This window comes from Rhinoderma darwinii, chromosome 4, assembly GCF_050947455.1.
Source record: "Rhinoderma darwinii isolate aRhiDar2 chromosome 4, aRhiDar2.hap1, whole genome shotgun sequence".
Taxonomy (NCBI): Eukaryota; Metazoa; Chordata; class Amphibia; order Anura; family Rhinodermatidae; genus Rhinoderma; species Rhinoderma darwinii.
Genome location: NC_134690.1, coordinates 364873822 through 364898130, shown reverse-complemented (window position 1 = coordinate 364898130; position 24309 = coordinate 364873822). Strand labels below are relative to the sequence as shown.

The 24309-nt window shown below is 40.9% G+C and overlaps 1 protein-coding gene across 2 annotated transcripts in view; it reads right to left on the bottom strand.

Moving 5' to 3' along the window:
• Window positions 1–24083, bottom strand: part of ANKEF1 (ankyrin repeat and EF-hand domain containing 1) — a 55331-nt gene extending 31248 nt beyond the window's left edge. For both annotated transcript variants that reach the window (XR_012883249.1, XM_075863072.1), the window contains exons 1-5: window positions 22152–24083; window positions 4735–5111; window positions 1971–2170; window positions 977–1126; window positions 200–323 (exon numbers count right to left, since the gene is read on the bottom strand). Coding sequence is in view for 1 of the 2 variants with exons in the window: in XM_075863072.1 (XP_075719187.1) it covers window positions 200–323; window positions 977–1126; window positions 1971–2170; window positions 4735–5092 (832 nt within the window). In the remaining variant the exon portion in view is untranslated. The remainder of the gene's footprint in view (window positions 1–199; window positions 324–976; window positions 1127–1970; window positions 2171–4734; window positions 5112–22151) is intronic.
• Window positions 24084–24309: the final 226 nt, after the last annotated feature.

Sequence of the window (24309 nt, the reverse complement as noted above, 5' to 3'; positions counted from 1 at the left end):
AAAAACCACATACATGCTTTAAAACCTTTTTGGGAAAAGGACAGAGGGCAAAACTGTATAAACGTTCAAGTCTTTGGATGTTTCACAGGAATGTATTACAGGTGCATTTCTGTGCTCTTAGGGATGTGGTGGAATTGCTGTTGAATTCCGCTGTGGACAGTCCGCAGTGGAATTCTGCAGCAGCCATTTTGCCTAATACCTCTTTGTCCAAGGAACTTGCAGCAATCAACAAAACCACCACTGGCTGCATGGTGAAGGGCTGTGTTTCCATCCATTGCAATAATTCCCATGTCTCCCTTGTATGCGGACAGCACCTTCAAGATCTACAAAAGGAGTAATTTCAAAAACATGATTAGACTTGTGGACGAATCACCCGCAGATAAATATTCATCAAATTTTTTATGTGTTTTCTTCTGTGAAGGGAATACAAGGCTGTTTTTATTGCTGCATGACTACAAGATGCTGTTGGTCAGGTGTCAAATGCCACAAATGCAGTAAAAGCAGCTTATCCTTCAACATTATGTTCTATTCTACATAAAGGGAGTACCGTGCAGTTACATTGCCGCTCAACTGGAACATAATTTCATTTCTAAGGCTACGTTCACACGAGCATGTTACGTGCGTAATGGACAGAACGTATTTCGGCCGCAAGTCCCAGACCGAACATACTGCAGGGAGCCGGGCTCCTAGCATCATAGTTATGTACGATGCTAGGAGTCCCTGCCTCGCTGCAGGACAACTGTCCCGTACTGAAAACATGATTACAGTACGGGACAGTAGTTCCATGGAGAGGCAGGACTCCTAGCATCGTACATAACTATGATGCTAGGAGCCCGGCTCCCTGCAGTGTGTTCGGTCCGGGACTTGCGGCCGAAATACGTTCCGTCCTTTACGGACGTAACATGCTCGTGTGAACCCAGTCTAACTGTAGTTTAAGGAAATAAAACCATAACACACAAAGAAGTATAAGCCATACCTCAAAAAATCCGCCTTTAGCAGCAAAATGAACAGCATGATATCGCTGGTGATCAATAGCATTCACATCTCCTCCTTTCTCCAATATGCTGTGGACAACTTCCAAGACTCCTTCTCTTGCTGCTTCCATCAAAACGGTGCGACCTGTTTTCTAAATAGAAAGATATAACATATTGATTTTATGTCACATGAAAGGGACACTTTTACCAAAATTGTGGGCTTATTTAAAAGATCTAAGGGTCACTAAAGTGTGGATTTTCTTTCAATTAATCTGCCTGTTTTTATCATGATAATTTTTTTTTTTACAATGTAATACTGCCGATATACCCCAACTTATGTCTACAGAATAGAAGAGGGGCATAGTAATAGGAGAAAGAAATGAGTATCACCAGTAATCTCCATATTCACACCCTCTCCCTGCCTGTCAAAAAGTGCAGAAACACACAAAGGAAATAATTGCAATTGATATTAGATATGATGTTAGAAATAAGGGTCAACTTTTTTTCAGAAACAGCGCCACTCATGTCTATGGGTAGTATCTGGTATTGCAGGTCAGCCACACTTATTTCAATGAGGCAGAGTCCATAACTACTTAATAAAGCTTCTGTCATTTCATCATGATATGTCTTCCCATTGAGTAAAATTAGTTTTAAATGACATGTTCTAAGCTTGTAAAGAGTTTTTATTGATGGCCTATCCTTAGTATTGTCCATCAATGTGTGATTGGTAGGGGTCCCAATCGCATGAACGCCACCATCAGCAGAATCTCTTGCTGGAGAACCACAACCCTTTCAATGTTGCTCCTGTCACAGCAGTGAATTTGTTTATTTGTCTGGTTTTGGTTGCATGGGTGAGACCCCTACTGATAACACATTGAAGGCCTAAGGAAAGGCCATCAATGGATATTCCTTTATCTACTGTACTTTTCTACATAAAGAAAGTATGCTAGGCTTGATGTGTAGGAATTATATCAGCAACATCATGGATATTCCTACCGGATTAAATGCATTGGGATTAGCTCCTCTCTCCAATAATTTTAGGCACATTTCTTTACAATCTTGAGCCTGTTCACATGCTGCCAGTAGCACCGGTATTCCTTCTGCTGATGTGTTATTTACATCAGCTCCAGAGCCCAATACCAGCAGAAAGCAACGTAGATGTCTCTTGGTCGGTGAAATGCAGTAAAAAAGAACTCCTGTTGAAAAAGGAAAATAGTCATAATTCTAGCACTAGAAAACATGGTTCCGGTTGCACATCCGGCCATGGTCACGTAAAGAATTTATTTCCATGACTTTAACTATTATCCAAAACTGAGGAATAGAGCCCTTGTGGTTCAGGATTCTGTTGGACATGAAAATACCCAGAGGTGTACATACCATAGAGACAGACCATGCGACTGCTATGGGGTCCTTGGAGAGAGGGGCCCAGTTCTGATTGCTCCTATACCATTTGTTACTGGGTGGAAAGAACCTGTGCAGAAGTCCTCACTCCAGGGGGTGTAGGGAATTGGCCCAAGGGTAATATAAAGCACTTAGAGGTCCTTCTGTCCTGGATGAAAAAAATTGGCACTTAAATCGCGGGAGAATTTTAACCTTTGCTATGGGGCCCCCTCTTTTCTATGTACGCCACTGAAAATACCTTCATATGGATCAAGGGATGAATATATGACAGAAGAACCTTTGATACATAGGTACTTTTAGAAAGGAAACAGTTGGTGGTCCTCAAGTCCACTGCTGGTATGCCAGCTTCCTCCCTGACTCCCTACAAACACATTACATGGAAATAAAAACTAACTGAAAAAAAAAAAAATCAGGCTCAAGTGCTGGGGAATGACGCCATCCAGTGCTGAGAACAGAAGTGTTGGTGGTGTGAATTAATATACACTACCGTTCAAAAGTTTAGGGTCACTTAGAAATTTCCTTACTTTTTAAAGAAAAGCACCGTTTTTTTCAATGAAGATAACATTAAATTAATCAGAAATACACTCTATACATTGTTAATGTGCTAAATGACTAATCTAGCTGAAAACGTCTGGTTTTTAATGCAATATATACATAGGTGTATAGAGGCCCATTTCCAGCAACCATCACTCGAGTGTTCGAATGATACATTGTGTTTGCTAACTGTGTTAGAAGGCTAATGGATGATTAGAAAACACTTGAAAACCCTTGTGCAATTATGTTAGCACCGCTGTAAACAGTTTTGCTGTTTAGAGGAGCTATAAAACTGACCTTCCTTTGAGCTAGTTGAGAATCTGGAGCATTACATTTGTGGGTTCAATTAAACTCTCAAAATGGCTAGAAAAAGAGAGCTTTCATGTGAAACTCGACAGTCTATTCTTGTTCTTAGAAATGAAGTTCCATGCACTTCCATGCGAGAAATTGCCAAGAAACTGAAGATTTCCTACAACGGTGTGTACTACTCCCTTCAGAGGACAGCACAAACAGGCTCTAACCAGAGTAGAAAGAGAAGTGGGAGGCCCCGCTGCACAACTGAGCAACAAGACAAGTACATTAGAGTCTCTAGTTTGAGAAATAGACGCCTCACAGGTCCTCAACTGGCAGCTTCATTAAATAGTACCTGCAAAACGCCAGTGTCAACGTCTACAGTGAAGAGGCGACTCCGGGATGCTGGCCTTCAGGGCAGAGTGGCAAAGAAAAAGCCATATCTGAGACTGGCTAATAAAAGGAAAAGATTACAGACAAATCGAAGTTTGAGGTGTTTGGATAACACAAAAGAACATTTGTGAGACGCAGAACAACTGAAAAGATGCTGGAAGAGTGCCTGACGCCATCTGTCAAGCATGGTGGAGGTAATGTGATGGTCTGGGGTTGCTTTGGTGCTGGTAAAGGGATTTGTACAAGGTAAAAGGGATTTTGAATAAGGAAGGCTATTACTCCATTTTGCAACGCCATGCCATACCCTGTGGACAGCGCTTGATTGGAGGCAATTTCATCCTACAACAGGACAATGACCCAAAGCACACCTCCAAATTATGCAAGAACTATTTAGGGAAGAAGCAGGCAGCTGGTATTCTATCTGTAATGGAGTGGCCAGCGCAGTCACCAGATCTCAACCCCATAGAGCTGTTGTGGGAGCATCTTGACCGTATGGTACGCAAGAAGTGCCCATCAAGCCTATCCAAATTGTGGGAGGGGCTTCTGGAAGCATGGGGTGGAATTTCTCCCGATTACCTCAGCAAATTAACAGCTAGAATGCCAATGGAGCATTCTTTGACGAAAGCAAAGTTTGAAGGAAAAAATTATTATTTGAAATAAAAATCATTATTTTTAACCTTGTCAATGTCTTGACTATATTTTCTAGTCATTTTGCAACTCATTTGATAAATATAAGTGTGAGTTTTCATGGAAAACACAAAATTGTCTGGGTGACACCAAACTTTTGAACGGTAGTGTACATCACCAACCTATTTCCAATATAGAGATTAAGCTGCAGTATCTCCATAAGAGTGTAAAGATTCAGCCTTGTCACCTGTCACCTAAAAAATCTGATGCGAAGCAATGAAAATAACAGCCAGCATAAAAAGATAGTTATTACAGAGTCTGAAGAACAACTTCATCAATAATTACAGTTTTTTTAGGGGGGTTTCTTTAACTAGAAATTCCATTTCACAATGATAACATATAAAATACGTGGTTTGACCTGACATTTATGAAGAGAATTATAGGCTGTGATAAAACTGGATGCTCTATACGAAGAAAAAAGAACATTTCAAATAATTTGTGTCAAATAAATTACCTTTTCCTTCTTTATTCACAATGGTCATGTCAGCTTGGGCCTCCAGAAGAACCTCCAACACTAAGTCATGACCTAATTCTGTAGCCTTCATAGCTGGTGTATATCCCTTTAAGTCCTGAATATTAGGTTGGGCTCCAAGTGTAAGCAAGAAGTGACACATGTCAACGTTATTAGCCACAGCAGCCACATGTAGGACACCATCTCCATTGTTTGGCTCAGTGAGGTTTATAAGGTCTGGGGCACCAAGTTTGGTGAGTTTTTCTATCTGTTCTTTGTCTTGCTCTCGGACGCACTGTAGAACTTTGTAGATCTGTAGAATTTCTAGCCTTCCTTTTGCTACGGATGACTCTAATGCCATTTGTTGTATAATGGTGTTTCTGCGGAAATAATTCACAGTAAAAAATATTTTTTTCAGGAACACTTTAACAAAAAATAAAGCAACTGTTCTTCACTTGTATACACCAGTATATAAAGTCAAAAATGCCCTTTCCTAAAATGTTTCATGTAGTTTTGCATAGTAAAACACTACAAGCTCACCTCATGCTGATTCTACAGTCAACAAGCAGGAAATTACATGTAACTGGGTTATCTGCTACTGTTGCATGTAACTTCCTCTTCCTGTGCCAATCTCTAGTATTAGACATTGGCACAATGGACAGGGTTGTGTCAGCATAGTCTATTACTGATCAGTGCAGGAATGGAAGACATACTGTATCTACCAAAATGTTTCTGCCTTAAACTCAAGGAAGGTCACCACCTGAGAAGTGCTCCCCTTGCCACATGGATGGTGCACTCCTGCATGAAAATATATATTTGGGCATGGCTAGCATCAGCACCTGGCAAAATCTGGCAGATGCCAGGGCCCTCTAAATACAGGGGACCCACACTGCTCTGCTTCTTCTTAATAATAGCCGCACACCTCTGTCTGCTCAGCTGAATAACTTGCATTGTACCTGAACCAGCCCACAGCCCAATGTTATCACATGCACTTACAGATGTGTCCACCCTTACCTTTGCTTGAATTTGGTTAAAGACTCCAATTTATCTTGAAACAAATTCAATACAATATCGTGACATGCTAGCAAAAATCCTTACATACTGTAATACACATCACGACCACTGGATGGCCACGCATAGACATTTATAGGACAGACACTGTGTAACAGAGTAACACAAAATCATGTTTTGGTCCAGGAGGTAAGGAAGCAGTAAAAACAGCAGTACAGATCCTGCTAAAGCTGCTTAGTTCTCTGCTTTCTCTCCTCTGGCTGTCCTTGGGGCATTGATGAAATGCTCTCCTTGTTTGGGCTTTAGAAGTGCAAGTGTTAGGACCCATGATATGTCAAGGAGAAGGCTACACAGCTGACTTATGTTCTGGGACTGCTTTACTAGGGAGTCCTGCTTTTGTTCTGCTGCTATCCTGCTTTCCACCTGGTGGCTGTTCTTAGCTCCAACCTCTCAATATTTGTGGATGGTGAGGTAAGCAAAATACACAAGTGTGAATGAGGCCTACGGTTCTGTTTTCTCTCAATAAACTCATACTGTGTCCTTAACATCTGTTTGGTAGGTTTACATATGTACACTTTTTTGTAGGGAACTAAAAATTGTAGCCCATTATGCTTTTTAGAACAAAAAAAAAGTGTATATATATTTTTATACTGAAAGTTATTGACAGACAGATCCAAAAGTACCGGTATACATGTGCATTGTATACATTTAGATCTATCCGAGCAAACAAAATGCAAAAAATCCTATTTTGCCTTTTAGAAACAAAAAAATTTATAAATAAAACTATACCTTTCGCAAACAGTTAAATTTTGTTTTGTATTTAATTTTTCTCTTTCTAAACTCTGAATAAATTTTTGGTATTTTAAAATAATTGCATACACGTGACATATAGAGCTCAAACGTGTTATAACCTAGCTTTATCATTATAATTCAAAGCACACATAGTCCTTAGCTATCCAGCCAACTACTTTAGGGGTGTACCTCTGATAGTGACAAGCTACACGTGTGGTAGATAGATAGATAGATAGATAGATAGATAGATAGATAGATAGATAGATAGATAGATAGATAGATAGATAGATAGATAGATAGATAGATAGATAGATAGATAGATAGATAGATAGATAGATAGATAGATGGATGGATGGATGGATGGATGGATGGATGGATGGATGGATGGATGGATAGATAGATAGATAGATAGATAGATAGATATGAGATAGATAGATAGATAGATAGATAGATAGATAGATAGATAGATAGATAGATAGATAGATAGATAGATAGATAGATAGATAGATAGATAGATAGATGATAGATAGATAGATAGATAGATAGATAGATAGATAGATAGATAGATAGATAGATAGATAGATAGATAGATAGATAGATAGATAGATAGTAAACAATACCCCTTTACACAGATGTATTATAAAGTGCCATTGCAGTTGGCATAACAGAACGTCTGAACCTCTCCTTACTACACCGACACTTTAAGAGACGCTGACTAAACCAATTTTGACGCTCTTTCATGATATCATGTAAAGGATGTGATTCATCTAGCAGAATATTCAAAATCTTCCCTAACGTCCTTTTTCTCTTCAAACATTGGCACCCCCCCCCCACCTATTATTCCTGATTACCTTATTTAGCCTGTTCATCTCTGCCCTCCTGATGTTACCGCTCCAACATCTGCGTAATGGGGCAAAACTCCGCCCTTGGCCCCTCTACACCCCCCCTTTTCTCTTCTCTTTTTTTTTTTTCCTTCTTTTTATTACTTTCTTATTCTCTTCTTTTACACCAACATCATTTAATTTTATTGTGACTCAATACTAGTACAATATACTGCACCATTATATACTTGATGTTTATATGCTTAACCAAGGTTGTTTACCTTTGTACTTTGTACAATAAAGCAAACGTTTAGGCTTCACATTTGTTTGCTTTGTTGAAAAATTAAATAAATTACTTGAAAGTGAAGTCACTAAGAAGTTCTTTGACCTGCACAAAACCCCTTTTCTCGCAGCCTTGTACTTTTTATATGTTTACAGAACTGCTCAGTGATTTATGATGTCTGTAATTCACAATAGTTAGGAAAGAGGGGATTTCACTACACTGAATTATGCTTTTTAATATTTGTTATAATTGTGATTGTACTGCATATACTGTAATTCTCCCATTTCTCTAACTAATATTTAAAATGAAAATTTCCTAGAATTCAGAAATTCAAACAAATTCACTTTTGAAATGAGTCCTCGTAGGTACAACTTTAATTTTGTAAATGACCATCTTATACTTGTGACTATTATAGGAGTCTGAGTTTATTAAAGTGTGCCTCCAATTATATAGAAAAACGATTATAATGCAAGAGTTAGCAAAATAATGACTGTAGGACCAACTTACATTTTACATTGCTAGCTCCCGTACTGCAGACAGGGGTCTAGGAGACAGAGGAGGATGCTCTGCCTCCTCCTGAAGGGTTTTAAGCAGCCCGTGGCCGGTTTGTGCTGCTAGTCAGAAGCAGAATCGGCTAAACAAGTTCTATAGATAAATTATTATTTTGTAAAATCATGCACTATAATAATTTTTCTCTATAATTGGATGTATACTTTAACTAATGGGTCTAAACTTGGGTGGATTTTAAAAGAATGGGATAGACAGGGGGCCTACTGTGACTCCAGCCACCCCAAGGCCCACATAGACTTGTATTTAGGGCTGATTTGGATTTAATAAATTGGATGAAACTTCTCTATTGCAGCGGCTCAATGACGCACCTCAGAACATCATTATGAAATATAATTGAATTTTTAGGACAATGGTCTCCAACTTGTTGCTCTCCAGTTATTATTTAAAAAAAACTACGACCAGCAGCGGGCCCTGACAGTAGACGGCTGTCAAAACATGCTAGGAGTTGTGCTTTTTCAACAGCTGGAGAGCAAACAGATTGGAAACCACTGTTTTAGGGCAATTTAAAGCGTATTTTCTGTAACATTTGTAATGTTTACTAGTTCTTGGCACAGCTCTGCTATTGCACCAGTTAATGCGAAGTCAATAGATATTTTCAAGGGGATCTGCCAGCACTCTAATATCTATAACTGTGATGGCTTGTCTTTTTTGTCAGTCCAAGAATTATTTTATACCTATGGCCTTTTCTATTCCAAAGTGGAAATGTAAATTAGGCAAAATTTTAAAACGTACAATTTACAGTCCTCTGACAGTATATCTGCCGGATAGAAGATAAGCAATACAAAGCATTTTACTTCTATCAGACAGTTATTCATGGGGACAGGGATTGGAAAGATGAGGTTCCTCTGCGCACACAAGATCACATTCTCTAAAAACATGTACAGATGTGTCCTTCCTTACCCTTTCTCTTACCTCAACATATCCTGAGATGTGTGGTCCGAGATGGCAAGCTTTGAAAATAAACATGAATTCGCAAAACTCTGTCACAAAATGTCTATATGTGTCTATGTGTGGACACCCAGTGTTTTTTTTACTTTTCATTTATTGTACAATACATTTCAAGATTAGCATCCCTTAAAGAGGATCTGTCACTAGTTTATTAATTCCCTATCTCCTACCTAATCTAATAGACGCTATGATGCTGATAACTACAGTGTAAATTGTGTTTAAAAATGTTTATTATTTGCAAAGTTATGAGCATTTTTCTAGATATGCTAATTTGGCTATACTTGCCAAATGGGAGGTAACTCTTTCTTTTCTCTCTGGGCGGTGTAATATTTTCTGTATGACGCAGTCCAATCAGCGTCATATAGTTCTCCTCTTCCCTGCCCAGCGTGATCTCAGCTTCAATCTCGACATTACGCTGTGGTGCTGGGCTGGGAAGAGGAGAACTGTATGACGCTGATTGGACAGCGTCATACAGAAAATATTACACCGCCCAGGGAGAAAAGAGTTACCTCCCATTTGGCAAGTATACACAAATTAGCATATTTAGAAAATATTTTGAAACACAATTTACACTCTAGTTATCAGCACCATAGTGCCTATTAGATTAGTTAGGAGATAGGGAATTAATAAACAAGTGACAGATCCTCTTTAAGCACAAGTGACTTGCTTGGGAAAGGTTATACTCAATGAAAGTGTTTCTCTTTAAATCGTACAACTGCAAGAAAAAGTAAGTGAACCCTTTGAAATTACCGTTGCCGATAATTGCCCTGTGTAAACAGGGCAGCGAACAGCAGATGAACGAGCAAACGCTCATTCATTCATCTGTGGATCGTATTGTTTTTAAAAAAATGAAATATTAACGTTGTCGGCAGCACATCTCCCTGTGTAAACAGGTAGACGCGCTGCCGACATGATACTGTATGAGGACGAGCAATCGGTGTAACGACCGCTTGTCCCCATCCATAGCTCCTTATGACAGGAGCAAATGAGCGCTGATCAACGATGTCTCGTTGACTTGCAATCGTTGCACCGGCCAAAATTGGCCGGTGTAATAGTGCCTTTAGTGAACTCTTGAATTTAATAACCTGTAGATCCCGCTTTAGCAGCAATCACCTCCACAAAATGTTTCCTGTAGTAACAAATAAGAATTTTGTAAACCAATCGTCATGTCAAATGTGTTTTAGTTCATAAATATTTCTCGGATGCCTTGCGTGAACAGTTCTCTACAAATATTATTTTTCATACAATCTTTAGTTGATTTACTTGTGTGTTTTGGGTCATTGTCTTGTTGCATCAACCAACATCTCTTCAGTTTAACCCCTTAACGACCAAGGACGAAAATGAACGTCATGGTCGGCTGCTAGTTCCCGCACCATGACGTTCATTTTCGTCCGCATTTCAAACTGTCACTCTGTGTAAACACAGAGTGACAGACCCGCGCTGACAGCTGTCCTAGACAGCTGAGACATCAGTCTCGCCGGACAGCGGACCATCGCCGCTGATTTCGGCAGTTAACCCCTTAAGTGCGGCGACGGATTGCTGTCGCCGCATTTAAGTGGTTTGAAGCACATCAGCAGCCCCCACGAAGTGATCGTGGGGGCTACCGATGCTTGTCACGGCAATCGGAGGTCAGATAATGACCTCCGGGTTGCCATGCACGGAAGCCTCGGAGGAACAGCGTCCGGCCGTTCCTCCTCTGCTTCCTGTCAGTGTGACAGTCACGTCACAATGACAGAGTACATCACACTACGTGTGTAGTGTAATGTACTCTAGCAGCGATCAAAGCTGCAAGACTAAGTGTCCCCTAGTGGGACAAGTTAAAAAAGTAAAAAAAAGTAATAAAAATGTTTTAAAAAAAGTGTAAAAATAAAAGTTATAAGTTCTATAAACACTAAATGCTTTTTTTCCTATAATAAGACTTTTATTATAGAAAAAAAATGAACACGTTAAAAAAGTACACATATCTGGTATCACCGCGTTCGTAACGAACCCAACTATAAAACTATAATGTTGTTTTTCCCGCACGATGAACACCCCAAAAAAAATCAATAAAAAACTACGACAGAATCGCAATTTTTTGGGTCACCACCGCTCCCTAAATAAAGAATAAAAAGTGATCAAAAAGTCGCATGTACCCGAAAATAGTACCAATAAAAACTTCTATCCGTCCCGCAAAAAACAAGCCCTTACACAGCTTTTTTGACTACAAAATGTAAAAATTATGGCCCTCAGAATATGGTGACACAGAATTTTTTTTTTTATAAATAAGTCATTTTATTGTGCAAACGCTAAAAAAAAGGACCAAACCTATATACATCTGGTATCGCCGTAATCGTACCGACCCGCAGAATAAAGTAAAAATGTCATTTATAGCGTACGGTGAGCGCCGCAAAAAGAAAGCCTAAAAAACGGTGTCAGAATTCCTGTTTTTTGCTCAGGATTGCAAAAAAATTGAATAAATAGTGATCAAAAAAAAAAATCGCATGAACCCCAAAATGGTACCAATGAAAACTACAGATTGTCCCGCAACAAATAAGCCCTCACACCACTCTATTGATGGAAAAATAAAAAAGTTATGGCTCTTGGAAAGCGGGGAGTGAAAATCTAAAATATGAAAGCAAAAAATGGATCAGTCCTGAAAGGGTTAATTCATTTCTAATGAAAAAAACGTATGACAACATGTGGGGTATTTCCGTACTCGGGAGAAATTGCTTTATAAAAAAATGTTTGTTTTTTTCCCCCTTTATCCCTTGTGAAAATGAGAAAATGCAACATTTTAGTGGAAAAAATGTTGATATTAATTTTCGCGCCCTAATTCCAATAAACTCTGCAAAAGACCCGTGGGGTCTAAATGCTCACTATACCCCTAGAAAAATTCCTTGAAGGTTTTTCCAAAATGGGGTCACTTTTGGGGGGTTTCCACTGTTTTGGTCCCTCCAGTGCATTGCAAATGCGACATGGCACCGAAAACCATTCCAGCAAAATCCTAAATCCAAATGGCGCTCCTTCCCTTCTGAGCCCTGCTGTGGGTCCAAACAGCAGTTTATTACCACATATTGGGTATTGTCGTAATCGGGAGACATTGCTTTACAAATGTTGGGGTGCATTTTCTTCGTTATTCCTTGTAAATAATAAAAATTTCTATGTTGTTTCAGAAAAAAAGTACATTTTAATTCTTACAGACTAATTTCAATATATTTAGCGAAAAACCTGTGTGGTCAAAATGCTAACTATACCCCTAGATAAATACCTTAAGGGGTCTAGTTTTCGAAATGGGGTCGTTTATGGGGAGTTTCTATCATTCTGGCAGCTCAAAGCTTCTCAAAAAATGTACATTGGGGCCTAAAATATTTTCAAGCAAAATACGAGTCCTGAAAGCCTCCGGGTGTTCCCTTCCTTTGGGGCCCTGCCGTGTGTCCAAACAACGCATTAGGGCCACAATGTGGGTATTTTTGAAAACAGGAGAAAGAGGGTGATAGATTTTGGGGTGTGTTTCTTCATTTTCATGGTTGCTTTACAAAGAAATCGGTCTTCAAACAAATACTTTTATGAAAAAAGTGAAATTATTTTTTTTTTCACCTGATATGCATTAAATTTAGCAAAGAACTGTGGGGTCAAAATAATTACTATACCCCTAAATAAATACCTTATGGGGTCTAGTTTTCTAAATGGGGTCGTTTATGGGGAGTTTCTATCGTTCTGGCAGCTCAAAGCCTCTCCAAATGTACAGTGGGGCCTAAAACATTTTCAAGCAAAATATGAGTCCTGAAAGCCTCCGGGTGCTCCCTTCCTTTTGGGTCCTGCCGTGTGTCCAGGCAGCGCATTAGGGCCACAATGTTGGTATTTTTGAAAACAGGAGAAACAGGGTGATAGATTTTGTGGTGTGTTTCTTCATTCTCATGGTCGCTTTACAAAGAAATTGGTCTTCAAACTGATACTTTTATGAAAAAAAGTGAAATTATTTTTTTTTTCACCTGCTATGTATTAAATTTAGCAAAAAACTGTGGGGTCAAAATACTTACTATACCCTTAGGTAAATACCTTAAGGGGTCTAGTTTTCTAAATGGGGTCATTTGTGGGGGTTTCCATCACTCTGAGACCTATGAGCCTCTGAAAACCTGGCTTGGTGCAGGAAAACAAAATGTACTTCAAAATTTATAAAATTATTATTCAATTTGTAAGTCCTCTAAATTGCTGAAAATTTATTTAATTTTTTCAAAAGTGCTGCCAAAATGGAGTAAAGAGATAGAAATATATATTTAATTAAAAAAATTGTACAGTATGTGTGTACATATGTGACATATTGCAGTTAAAAATAGGGGAAAATGGTAATTTTTACAAAATTTCTTCCATTTTTCTATTTTTTTATTAATTTCCGCAAATCGTATCAGTCTACTTTTACCACTAAAATAAAGTACAACATGTGACGAAAAAACAATGTCAGAATTACTTGGATATTCAAAACTTTCACAGAGTTATTCTCTGATAAAGTCAGACATACCAGATTTGACAAATCTGGCTTGGTCATTAAGGTACAAACATGCCCGGTCATTAAGGGGTTAAGGTCATGGACTGCTGCCCTTATGTTCTGTCGTAAAATCTTTTGATAAACCTTTGAATTTATTGTTCCCTCAAGTATAACAAGTCCAGGTACTGAGCAAGCAAAGCAGCCCAAAGCCATGATGCTTCCTCCCTGATGTGTATTAAAGAAAAAAAGACACCAGGCGCCTCATGGTGTGATGCCTCTGATATAAGGTGGTATTGGGGGGCTGTAAGTACAGTGTTCTAAAATATGCGACATCCAGGCAAAACTCTGTAGGAGGGTTTGTAAGGGAGTATATTTCCTATCGCTGCTCCACTCCGGGTGATCAGGAGGTTCCTATGGTTCGTTTCTTGGCAGTAATAAGATTACAAATCAGAAATAGCAAAGTCTTTTTTAGGGCACTGACAGGGACTCCAAAAGAATTAGTATTCCGTGGAAGGATTTTAAAAGTATAAAAAATATATTTATTGGTATATAAGCTTATAAACCAATAAGTATATTTTTTACACTTTTAAAACCCTCCAGTGGAATGCTATTTCTTTTGGAATCCCTGTCATTGCATTTGTGCTAAATAGTTCCACTTTTGTCTTACCGGTCCAAAAAATATTTTCCCAGAAGCATTGTGGAACATCCAAGCGGTCTCGAGCAAACTTTAAACGGGCAGCAATTATTATTTTTTTGAACAGCAGCGGCTTCCTTAGCGGTGTTCTTCCATGAACAACATTCTTGTTCAGTGTTTTTCTAATATTGGACACGTAAACAGAGATTTTTGTAGGCTGTAGATCTTACAGTATGTCTTTTGCTGTTCTTTCTCACCTCTTCTAGTATTGACTGTTGTGCTCTTGGAGTGATCTTAACAAAACACCAACTCCTATAGAGCGTAGCAACAGTCCTGACTATGGATTGAGGTACACCCAGGTCTTGTGTAGCCTTTTTTCAGCTTCATGCATCTCTATAACACGTCTTGGTTCACACTAATCAATCCTTCTTGAGAAGAACAGATTTGTCAGTAACCAGGCTTTGTGTGCCTTTATTTAATGGGCAAAACAGCTGTGAAACCCACACTTTAAATCTCATACTCCCTGCACTGTGGATGTTTACTCGATGTGCTCACAAAAGACATGAACAGGACAACTGTTTGTGTGTTATTAGTTTAGTTAGATCGTGTTTGACTATAACTCTGACTTAGATAACAATAAGACCACATTTTATTGGTAATCAATGCAGAAATCCAAAGGGTTCATATGCTTGTTTTTCTTGCAACTGTATGTAACCACATTGAACTTACATGTGTGATAAGCGTAAATGGATTATGTGCCCCTTTAGTGGGCGATCGTAGTAACGAGCGCTCATCTCCATACATAGCTCCTTGTGAAAGGAGCAAACGAGCTGTATCATCGATTGGCACTCATTTACAAGGCCCACGTTGGGCCGTGTAAGAGGACCCCAACACTCTTAGATATGGCAACCACAGTTTGCATCCAATGGAATGTAGTACTTGAGGTTTTCAGTCATCATGCAAAGTTAAAAACTCGCAACGTTTCAGGTTACCAAGGAGATATGAGGATACAACTATGCAGAAGAACCAGCACACATTCTTTATATAGAATAAGTCTTTATTCAATGTTCAGCCTTTTGATTGTAGAATGTGCTGGGACATTATTCACTTACAAAACACAACACAAAGCTGTTTTCAAATCTATGTTTAATCCTTTACATAAAGACAGAGAGGTAATTTGAAGCTCCTGGGCCCCAATGCAAAATGTGTAACATGGCCCCCTCCAACCATGTTCCATTTGTAATACTGCCATCTTCCTATGTATCAAAAAGGCTTTTAGGCCCCCCTCAGGCACCAGGGCTCAGTATGACTGCTACCTCTGCATCCTCTATAGCTACACGCAAAACTGATCGATACATACTTTACATGATTATGGGAGCAGCCGTTTTCATTAAGTTGCTTCCATGGTAATTCTAAACATTTACTTTTCAGCAGGCACATGGATATAAAAAAAATATGTATTGACTTCTAGAGAGTGCTGTGGGCATGCTCTGTATCATGTGCAGTAGACACTGTGCAGGGAGGAAGAGCAGGTAAGTTGTCAAAGGTATGATCTTGTGTTTCTGCCTCCATATTTATAATAGAAGGGTTACATTTATTTTTGGGATCACATGCCACAGGTTGAAAATTCAGGCTTAAGAGTACATATAAACCAATGTAGTCAGGATGTGTTTATGTCATAGGAACACTTTACTAGCTGCTCTGCACATTTATTTGGAAAAGCCTAAGGCCTGATTCACACGAGCGTTGAATACGTTCGTGTGGTGGCCGTTAAAATAACAGCCGTCACATGGACGTATGTTTTTTAATGGGGCCGTTCACACGGCTGTTGTTTCAACGGACCGTGTGAAGGGTCCGTTGGAAAACAGGACCTGTCCTATTATCTTCCGTTTTCACACATCCCTCCATAGGCTCAAGTCTATGGGGATCCGTGAAAATGGGAGCCGCATGGGGGCACCTCGGACGTGAAAAACGTTGCGTTTTTCATGTCCAAGTTTCCCCAAGTTCGTGTGAATCTAGCCTAAGGCCTTATTCACATGAGCGTATTTCAATGGGGCCATTCAGACATTCAGTGTTTTTCACGCATCGTGTGTCTGCTGCGTGAAACTCACTGCATGTCCTATACTTGTGCGTTTTTTGCGCATCACACACCCATTGAAGTCAATGGGTGCGTGAAGATCATGAACAGCACAGGGACGCACACCCTTGTGCTGTCCGTGTTTTTCACGCACCTGTTGCTAAAGAAATAATGAGGAAAAAATAAAACACCTCCTTTATTTATTTTTTTGCTGACGTAAAAAACGCCTAACATACGGATGACATACGTGCGTAAAAAACGCAGACGCGCACTGTACACAGATGCCACACGGAACTGTAATGCAGGAAAAACGCTATGTTTTTTATGCGCGCAAAACGGACACGTTCGTGTGAATAAGGCTTAATACTGTGTTTTTGTAAAATCGCGACAAAGCCACGCCATTTTGCTGTAAGTTTGTGAACACACCATTAAAAGTTCAGTCGGTTCAGTCATTTCAGCCGCACCAATTGATAAAAGACCCATAAAGCAAAGCACATGGCTTTGCAAAAAAACTGTAGAATTTCAATTTGGCGCTGTTAAAGTTTGTCAAATTTACAACAAATCGGATATATGCCCAGCGAGTGCTGCCATAGACCACACTACATATTGCTATTGAAAAGTGGAACATCCTAAAGCAACAACACCTCAGCCGAGAAGTAGTAGGCAACACAAGCTCACAGGATAGGACCTCTAATGCTGTAGGGCATGGCCTGCAAAAATCCTCTGTCCAACACTCACTATTAGGTTACAAACTCATTCTGGAAACGTCAGCATAAGATGTATTGGGTTTCCATGGAGAAGCCTCACAAGTCTAGGATCACCATGCATAATTCCAAGTGTCAGCTGGTGGTGTAATCCTTACCACTGGACTCCGGAGACGTGGCATTGTATTCTCTGGCGTAAAGAATTACACTGAACAATATGGCCGTCTGACAGATCCCTGGGTATTGCAGATGCCAGGAAAAAGCATCTTGTCTGAATGTGTAGCATTAAAAGTAAAGTCTGGTGGAAGGGAAAAGTGGTCTGAAGTTATTTTTCCTAGTTTGAGCTGGGCCCTATAACTCATGTTACAATAGTTTATAGAAGGTTCTTTCCAGTTTCAGTGTGACAAAGCCGTGCACAAGCCGACCTTACCCCCTGTGCAAGAATGGGATGACCTGGAAAGCAAACTGAGAGCCAGGTCTTGATGTTGGGCCAAACCTCCTTAATGTTTTTGTGGCTGAATGGATGTGAATATTGGCAATCATGTGCCGAAGTTTAGGGGAAAGACGTCACACAAGAGTGGAGAAAAAAAGGACTACATCCATATCACTACCAATCAAGAGCAGACATGACATATGTACAAGCCGTGCAGCTACACAGGGGACCGACATTACTCCCTACAGTCTTTTAGATTGCATGCAGGGATAGTGCTAAGGATTCCATAAGTCTTAAAGTGTAGCTAAACGTTTGACAAACTTCTGACATGTCATAGTGACATGTCAGAAGTTTGGATTGGTGGGGGTCCGAGCACTGAGACCCCCACCAATCGCTAGAACGAAGCAGCTGAAGCACTTGTGTGAGCGCTCAGCTGCTTGGTGTCTGTTCAGCTTTTGCCGGAAATAAATGTATCGGTATACGGACTCAATAAAAAGTCTATGAGCCCGTACTTCGATACATCGGCTCTCCGGAAAAAGACGAACAGAAACGAAGCGGCTGAGCGCTCACACGAGTGCTTCAGCTGCTTCGTTCTAGCAATTGGTGGAGGTCTCAGTGCTTGTACCCCCACTAATCCAAACTTCTGACATATCACTATGACATGTCAGAAGTTTGTCAAACGTTTAGCTACACTTTAATTACTGATGGATTGATGCAGTGGGGATTTTTTTTTTTTTTATCATATAGTGTAATATTTTTAATAGTGGGATATTCCCATCTTTAGACATTTATGGCATATCCTATGGATATGCCATTCATTTCTGATATTTGCGGGTCCCAGCACCTATCTCCCCTGACCACGTTCCATCCAGTGAGGTGGCCGGGATTATGGAAACAGCCGATCTTGCTGTGCTATGCTGTTTCGTAACTGCTATAGAAGTGAATGGGAGTTACAGGAACAGGGCAGCACAGAGAGCTTGGCTGTTTCTATAACCCTGGCCACCTCTCCACTAATTCTACACCTGGAAGCAACAGCCAATGGCCACCTGACGGGATGGGTCAACGGACCCGTGTTCTGGGAATAGCCCTTTGATACTTAATAATCTGAATATTTTAACCATGGTCCTGAGTTTGTTCTGTGAGTTGCATATTTCAACACATGTAAAACTTATTTTAAGTTAAACTTTATGCATTTTATTCTAACATAGTAACATAACCTAGTATGTAACACTTAATTTGGCGGATAAAAATCACATGACCATGGAAAGTATTCTATCCATTGGAAGCAAACAATAAATGTTCTTACTGAATAACAAGAGATCTTGAAAACCGTGAGGAATGAGTACAGAAAAATTGTATAACTATTAATTATACAAAAATATTAAAAAAAAGTTAAAAAAGTTTCTACAATTGCATTCTTCCTTATAACCAGCAGGGGACACTACTGTATAAGTATTAAAAATGATGTCTGAATCTATGTCATTTAGGCTTCCATTTAAAGTGAAGCAGTCAGCTCAATATTCTGTCCTATGTAAGGGCCACATATTACAGTTACAGGTCCAAACTCCTATTATACAATAAACCAAAAATTAAGAAAAACAAAAATATTTGCCCTAGTAAGTGGCAAGTAAATTTTATGACAAAACACAATTTGCCTATAAGGCAACTAACCCTATTTTCCACACTACAAACAGAAAAACATAATTCCTAATAATGAAAATAACCTTTATTAAAGGTACAAAGCCTATATTATAAAAACAACCCATGAACCCAGAAACATTATCCCTCATATAGATGTAATGGTCAGTCTCTGCTGACAGCAGTAGAAATAATATACTGTCTATACTAGAGGGAAGCGTCTGCAGACCGCTATCCCAGAATTGATTCGGAGCTGATGGTATGTTAAAAACATTTACCAAAGCCCCCTCCCCCCGACTTGTTTTGCTGAGATGGCGTCCTCAGGGGTACAATGGGGCAATGGAAATTACTCCATTAAGCGATCAATGAATACAGTAGACTCATAGTTAATCTTTCTCCGTAGTGACTGACAGGCATCTGTGTATGCACATATACAGAGCGGGAAGATAAAACTTATGATCCCTTTGTATTGAATAACACACAATTAAACTATTTTAAAAGTTAGTATCTTAATCCTTAAAGGGGTTTTTTGAGTTATTTAAAAAATTGGCGACGGTAGGAGGGATGAATAAAAAGAGCAATTGCTCAACTCACAGATCCCCGTCGTTCCAGAGCCGCTGCTTTTGGTCCTCCCCGCTGCTGTGTATTAACATAGCTGCAGCGATGATGTGCTAGTATACCCACATGATCGCTGCAGCCAATCACTGGTCTGGGTGTATAAGCAGTGTAAGAACCCACCTTATAGAGGTCGCCTTGTCGTGGCAGATGGGCTCACACAATTTTATCAAAATTTGCGCTAAGAACCTCCCTATTCAGTGGCGTAACTACCGCCGTAGCAGCAGTAGCGGCTGCTACAGGGCCCGCGGCATGGGGGGGCCGGAGGCTCCGCTAGCAGCCGCTATGGCTGCTACAGCGGGACGCCACTGAACACTACGGCAGAGCAGGGAGGTATCTCCCCGCTCTGCCATTAAACAAAAGACATGTATCCCCTCTCCACAGGATATCCACAGGATAGGGGATACATGTGTGATCGCTGGCAGCGATAAGGAGAACGGGGGACTAAAAGTCCCCTGAAGTTCTCCATCACAAACCTCGGACTTCCGGGGTCTGTGTCGGCAGCTCCGTAGAAATGAATGGAGCACCGGTCGAGCTTGTGCACATGCGTGACCAGCGCTCCTTTCATTTTTAGTGAGCTGCGCAGACGCCGGAAGTCAGAGGTTAGTCATGGAGAACTTCAGGGGACATTCAGTCCCCCGTTCTCCCTATCGCTGCCAGCGATCACACATGTATCCCCTATCCTGTGGATAGGGGATACATGTCTTTTGTCGGACACGCTGTAGGTCACATTTTTTTGGGAGGGGGAACGCTGTATGGCGTTCCCTACAGGGGGGGTGCTGTATGGCGTTCCCTACAGGGGGGGGGCTCTGTATGGCGTTCTCTAGAGGGGTGGGCGCTGTATGGCGTTCCCTACAGGGGGGGCTGTATGGCGTTACCTACAGGGGGGCTGTATGGCGTTCCCTACAGGGGGGCGCTGTATGGCGTTCCCTACAGGGGGGGCTCTGTATGGCGTTCCCTAGAGGGGTGGGCGCTGTATGGCGTTCCCTACAGGGGGGGGGCGCTGTATGGCGTTCTCTACAGGGGGGGCTGTATGGCGTTACCTACAGGGGGGGCTGTATGCCATACAGCCCCCCCTGTAGGGAACGCCATACAGCCCCCCCTGTAGGGAACGCCATACAGCCCCCCCTGTAGAGAACGCCATACAGCGCCCCCCCCCCTGTAGGGAACGCCATACAGCCCCCCTCTAGGGAACGCCATACAGCCCCCTGTAGATAACGCCATACAGACCCCCCCCTGTAGATAACGCCATACAGTCCCCCCTGTAGATAACGCCATACAAAAAAATAGAAAAATACTTTATTAGCATACATAATATAGAACAATGAACAATGTATAAAAGCAAAAGAATCCATAGACCAACAGTTAAAAAAGGGACACAAGACTGGGGGGTGTCTAGCAAATACTCATAAATAGCAGATAAGTATATGTGATTGAACTTCCAAAAAAAGACATATCTAATGAGAGACCATATATGAAAATAGGAAATATATTCATATGAGTTTGTGGGAAAGAAGGTAGAGCCCACAATATGATAACGAATTTGTCAAATGGCCGTATATATGTAGCACTAAATAAAATACCGGCAGAACATTTATGCAAGGTATTATAAACCACATACACATCAATGGAAGGTAAACAGACCATGCATATGGTCGAACAAATATACACAGCAATATTTTGTACATATACAGTCACTATACGTATAGAGGAATAAATACTGGAAGAGAAGTCAATGGATATACAATAAGAATGGCGTATTTGCATGGGATGAACCATACCCATATTGAGATGCCAGGAGAGACACACACAGCCAGCGTCCACCCCAACGCGCGTTTCTACGCGTTTTCTTTGCTATGGGGCCATATGAATCCTAGTTACACCCCTGGATACAATAAAAGTTGTTTTAAAATGGCGGCATATATACAATAATTCAATAATTTCTATTATGGAAATGTCGCTCCAATACCAAGATCATTTGTCGGTGGTTTTAATAATTGCCGTGTAAACGTAGACTTAGACTCTGCTGCGCCCCAACCTTCACATTTATATAAAGAAAGATGGTGGAAATATCTGTACGGTGCTGCGGAATATGCTGGCGCTACAGTATATAAGCAACTGGAAAGAATAAGGGAAAAAATGTGCCATGTAAGATCTTTTCCAGCATGCAGAAAATCTATATCTGATATATTGAGGGCTTCTAATCAGAACTCCTTGTTATCTCCTGAAGTACCAATACGTGGATCATCCGTCACCCTTGTCCAAAATCTGACCGTGTATGGCCCCTTTAAATGATATATTATTGGTAAAACTTTAGCAAATCTATTGGATAATTGAAGTCCAGTTTAAAGGTCTATCCTCGTTTATGCCATTGTTATTCATGATCATTCTTTGTAGACAGAAGAGCTGTGTTAGGCTGTTTTTACCTGGTTTATGTGAATTTAGTCGGTGATCTTCAGCAGGTCTCCTCCTCCTCCTCCTACAGCAAGATACCGGAGACCGGGACACATTCCTATAGCTGGAGCTGAATGTTAGGAAGGACGCGGAGTCCCGTCTCCATGGTAACCGAGACATACGGTAGCGGGTTTGTCTGCTGTTGTTCTGAGCATGCGTAGGAAACCACATGGAGCATGCGCAAAGCAGATACAGTGTGCTACAGTGAGGAAAGCGGAGTCACTGGCAGGACTGGTGAAATCCGTATGTCCGTGTTTAATTCCCCGATTTTTCAGTCTCCTAGAAATATTGTAGCGTGAAGGCAGCACCTCGTTGGTATAGAGCTTATGTACTATGTGAACAGTGTTTGGAAATTCGCGTCAGGCAACTGCTTGTGTAACAATTCCTCACTGTCACATTATAATACAAGCAAAGCAGTGTAATAATAAACCTGCAGTACTCCAAGGAGTTACCCCTCCCCCTTACAGAAGAGCTCCGCAACCTACAACTCCCAGAATGATTGCCCTGACAGACCGGGCATGCTGAGAGTTGTAGTTTTGCAGCAGCTGGAGAGCCACAGGTTGGTACCATTGCCTTGCAGTCAGCAGGATATATACACTGTTTACTGAAGCCTGTATCTTCTGGATCAGGACTGTCATTGAGAACTGAGGGCAGTAAGGAATTGTTAGTTATATAATTGCCCAATAAACTGGATATTGTATAGGGTGTGTATTACTTTTGCAACCATTTTAATTGCAGCAGGACAACAAAAAAAATATAGTCAACTTTTTATAGCCAATTTTTTTTTGCCTACAGTTCCTATGCAAAGCTGCTGAACAAGTCATCTCTCCGGATTACCCCACTACGGGATCGGCAAACATCGGAGGAGAGTCGGGCCGCCACCAGACAAAGATATTTGTCTTAGGGCCTGTTCACATCACCGTTCGCTTTCCGTTCCAGGGTTCCGTTGGAGGTTTCTGTCGGGTGATCCCCGCAACGGAAAGTCAAACTGAAACCACAGCTTCCGTTTCCGTCACTATTGATATCAATGGTGACAGAGACATTGCTAATGGTTTCCGTTCGTCAACATTCCGGCAGGTTTCCGGTTTTCCGACGGAATCAATAGCGGAGTCGACTACTCAGGACAAATTTGCTACATTTCTTTCTAATTTTAAAGAGAACCTGTCAAAAGTTTTGAGGTATCGAAACTGCTGACGGGATATAGGGGAGGTGATTTTAAACGTACCTTTATTCTCGGTCATGCAAGTTTCATTACCAAGAAACCGAGATTTGATTTCCCTGGCACAACAGTCGCAAGTGCCAATCTCTGAGTCACGGCTCTAGCGGCCAATCAGGGGACCGCTAGAGTCGTCATTCAGCAGAGGGGTGAGGTTGGCAGCATGCAGTGCAGGAGCGCTTGCACATCAAATCCCGCCTCGGTGACACTTCCAATCAGCGTCTCCTAGGTATGATAACTTACCACAGTCCCTATTTGCATTACCACACCCTTTATTTTCATGACCACTCCCACACGTTGTAAAAATTGGACAGCTCCTCTGCTTACTACCTCTTCACACATTATAGCCCTGGCAATTTTTATTTTTTTTAGGATGAGGAGATGATATTGTACAAATTAGTACATTCCAATGGGACTGAAGATTCTTTTTTTTTTTTTTATAAATTCTTTTATTTTCAATTTTCCACAAACATAACACATTAATGCCATAAGAGTATGCAACCGTATTGTACGTCGGCACGCAGGCCAGCATAAGGCTGGGTTCACACGTGGCGGAATTTCACTTAAATTCCGCTGCGGACACTCCGCAGCGTTAATCCGCAGCGGAGCCGTTTCTGCATTGACTTCCACTTCTATTTAGAAGTGTTCGTTTAGACGATGCGTAACATTCCGCTGCGGAGCATAGGCTGCGGAGCGGAATTTGGTGTCCGCAGCATGCTCTGTCTGTTGCGGAGCAGTGGCGGACTCATGGCGGAATTTCTCCATTGACTTCAATGGAGATTCTAAGTTCCGCAATGAAGTCCGCAGCTGTCATGCACATGTTATGTGTGCTGCGGATGCGTCTTGCTTTTTTGCTATGACATTTCTTCATTCTGGCTGGACCTATGTATTTCTAGGTCTACAGCCAGACTGAG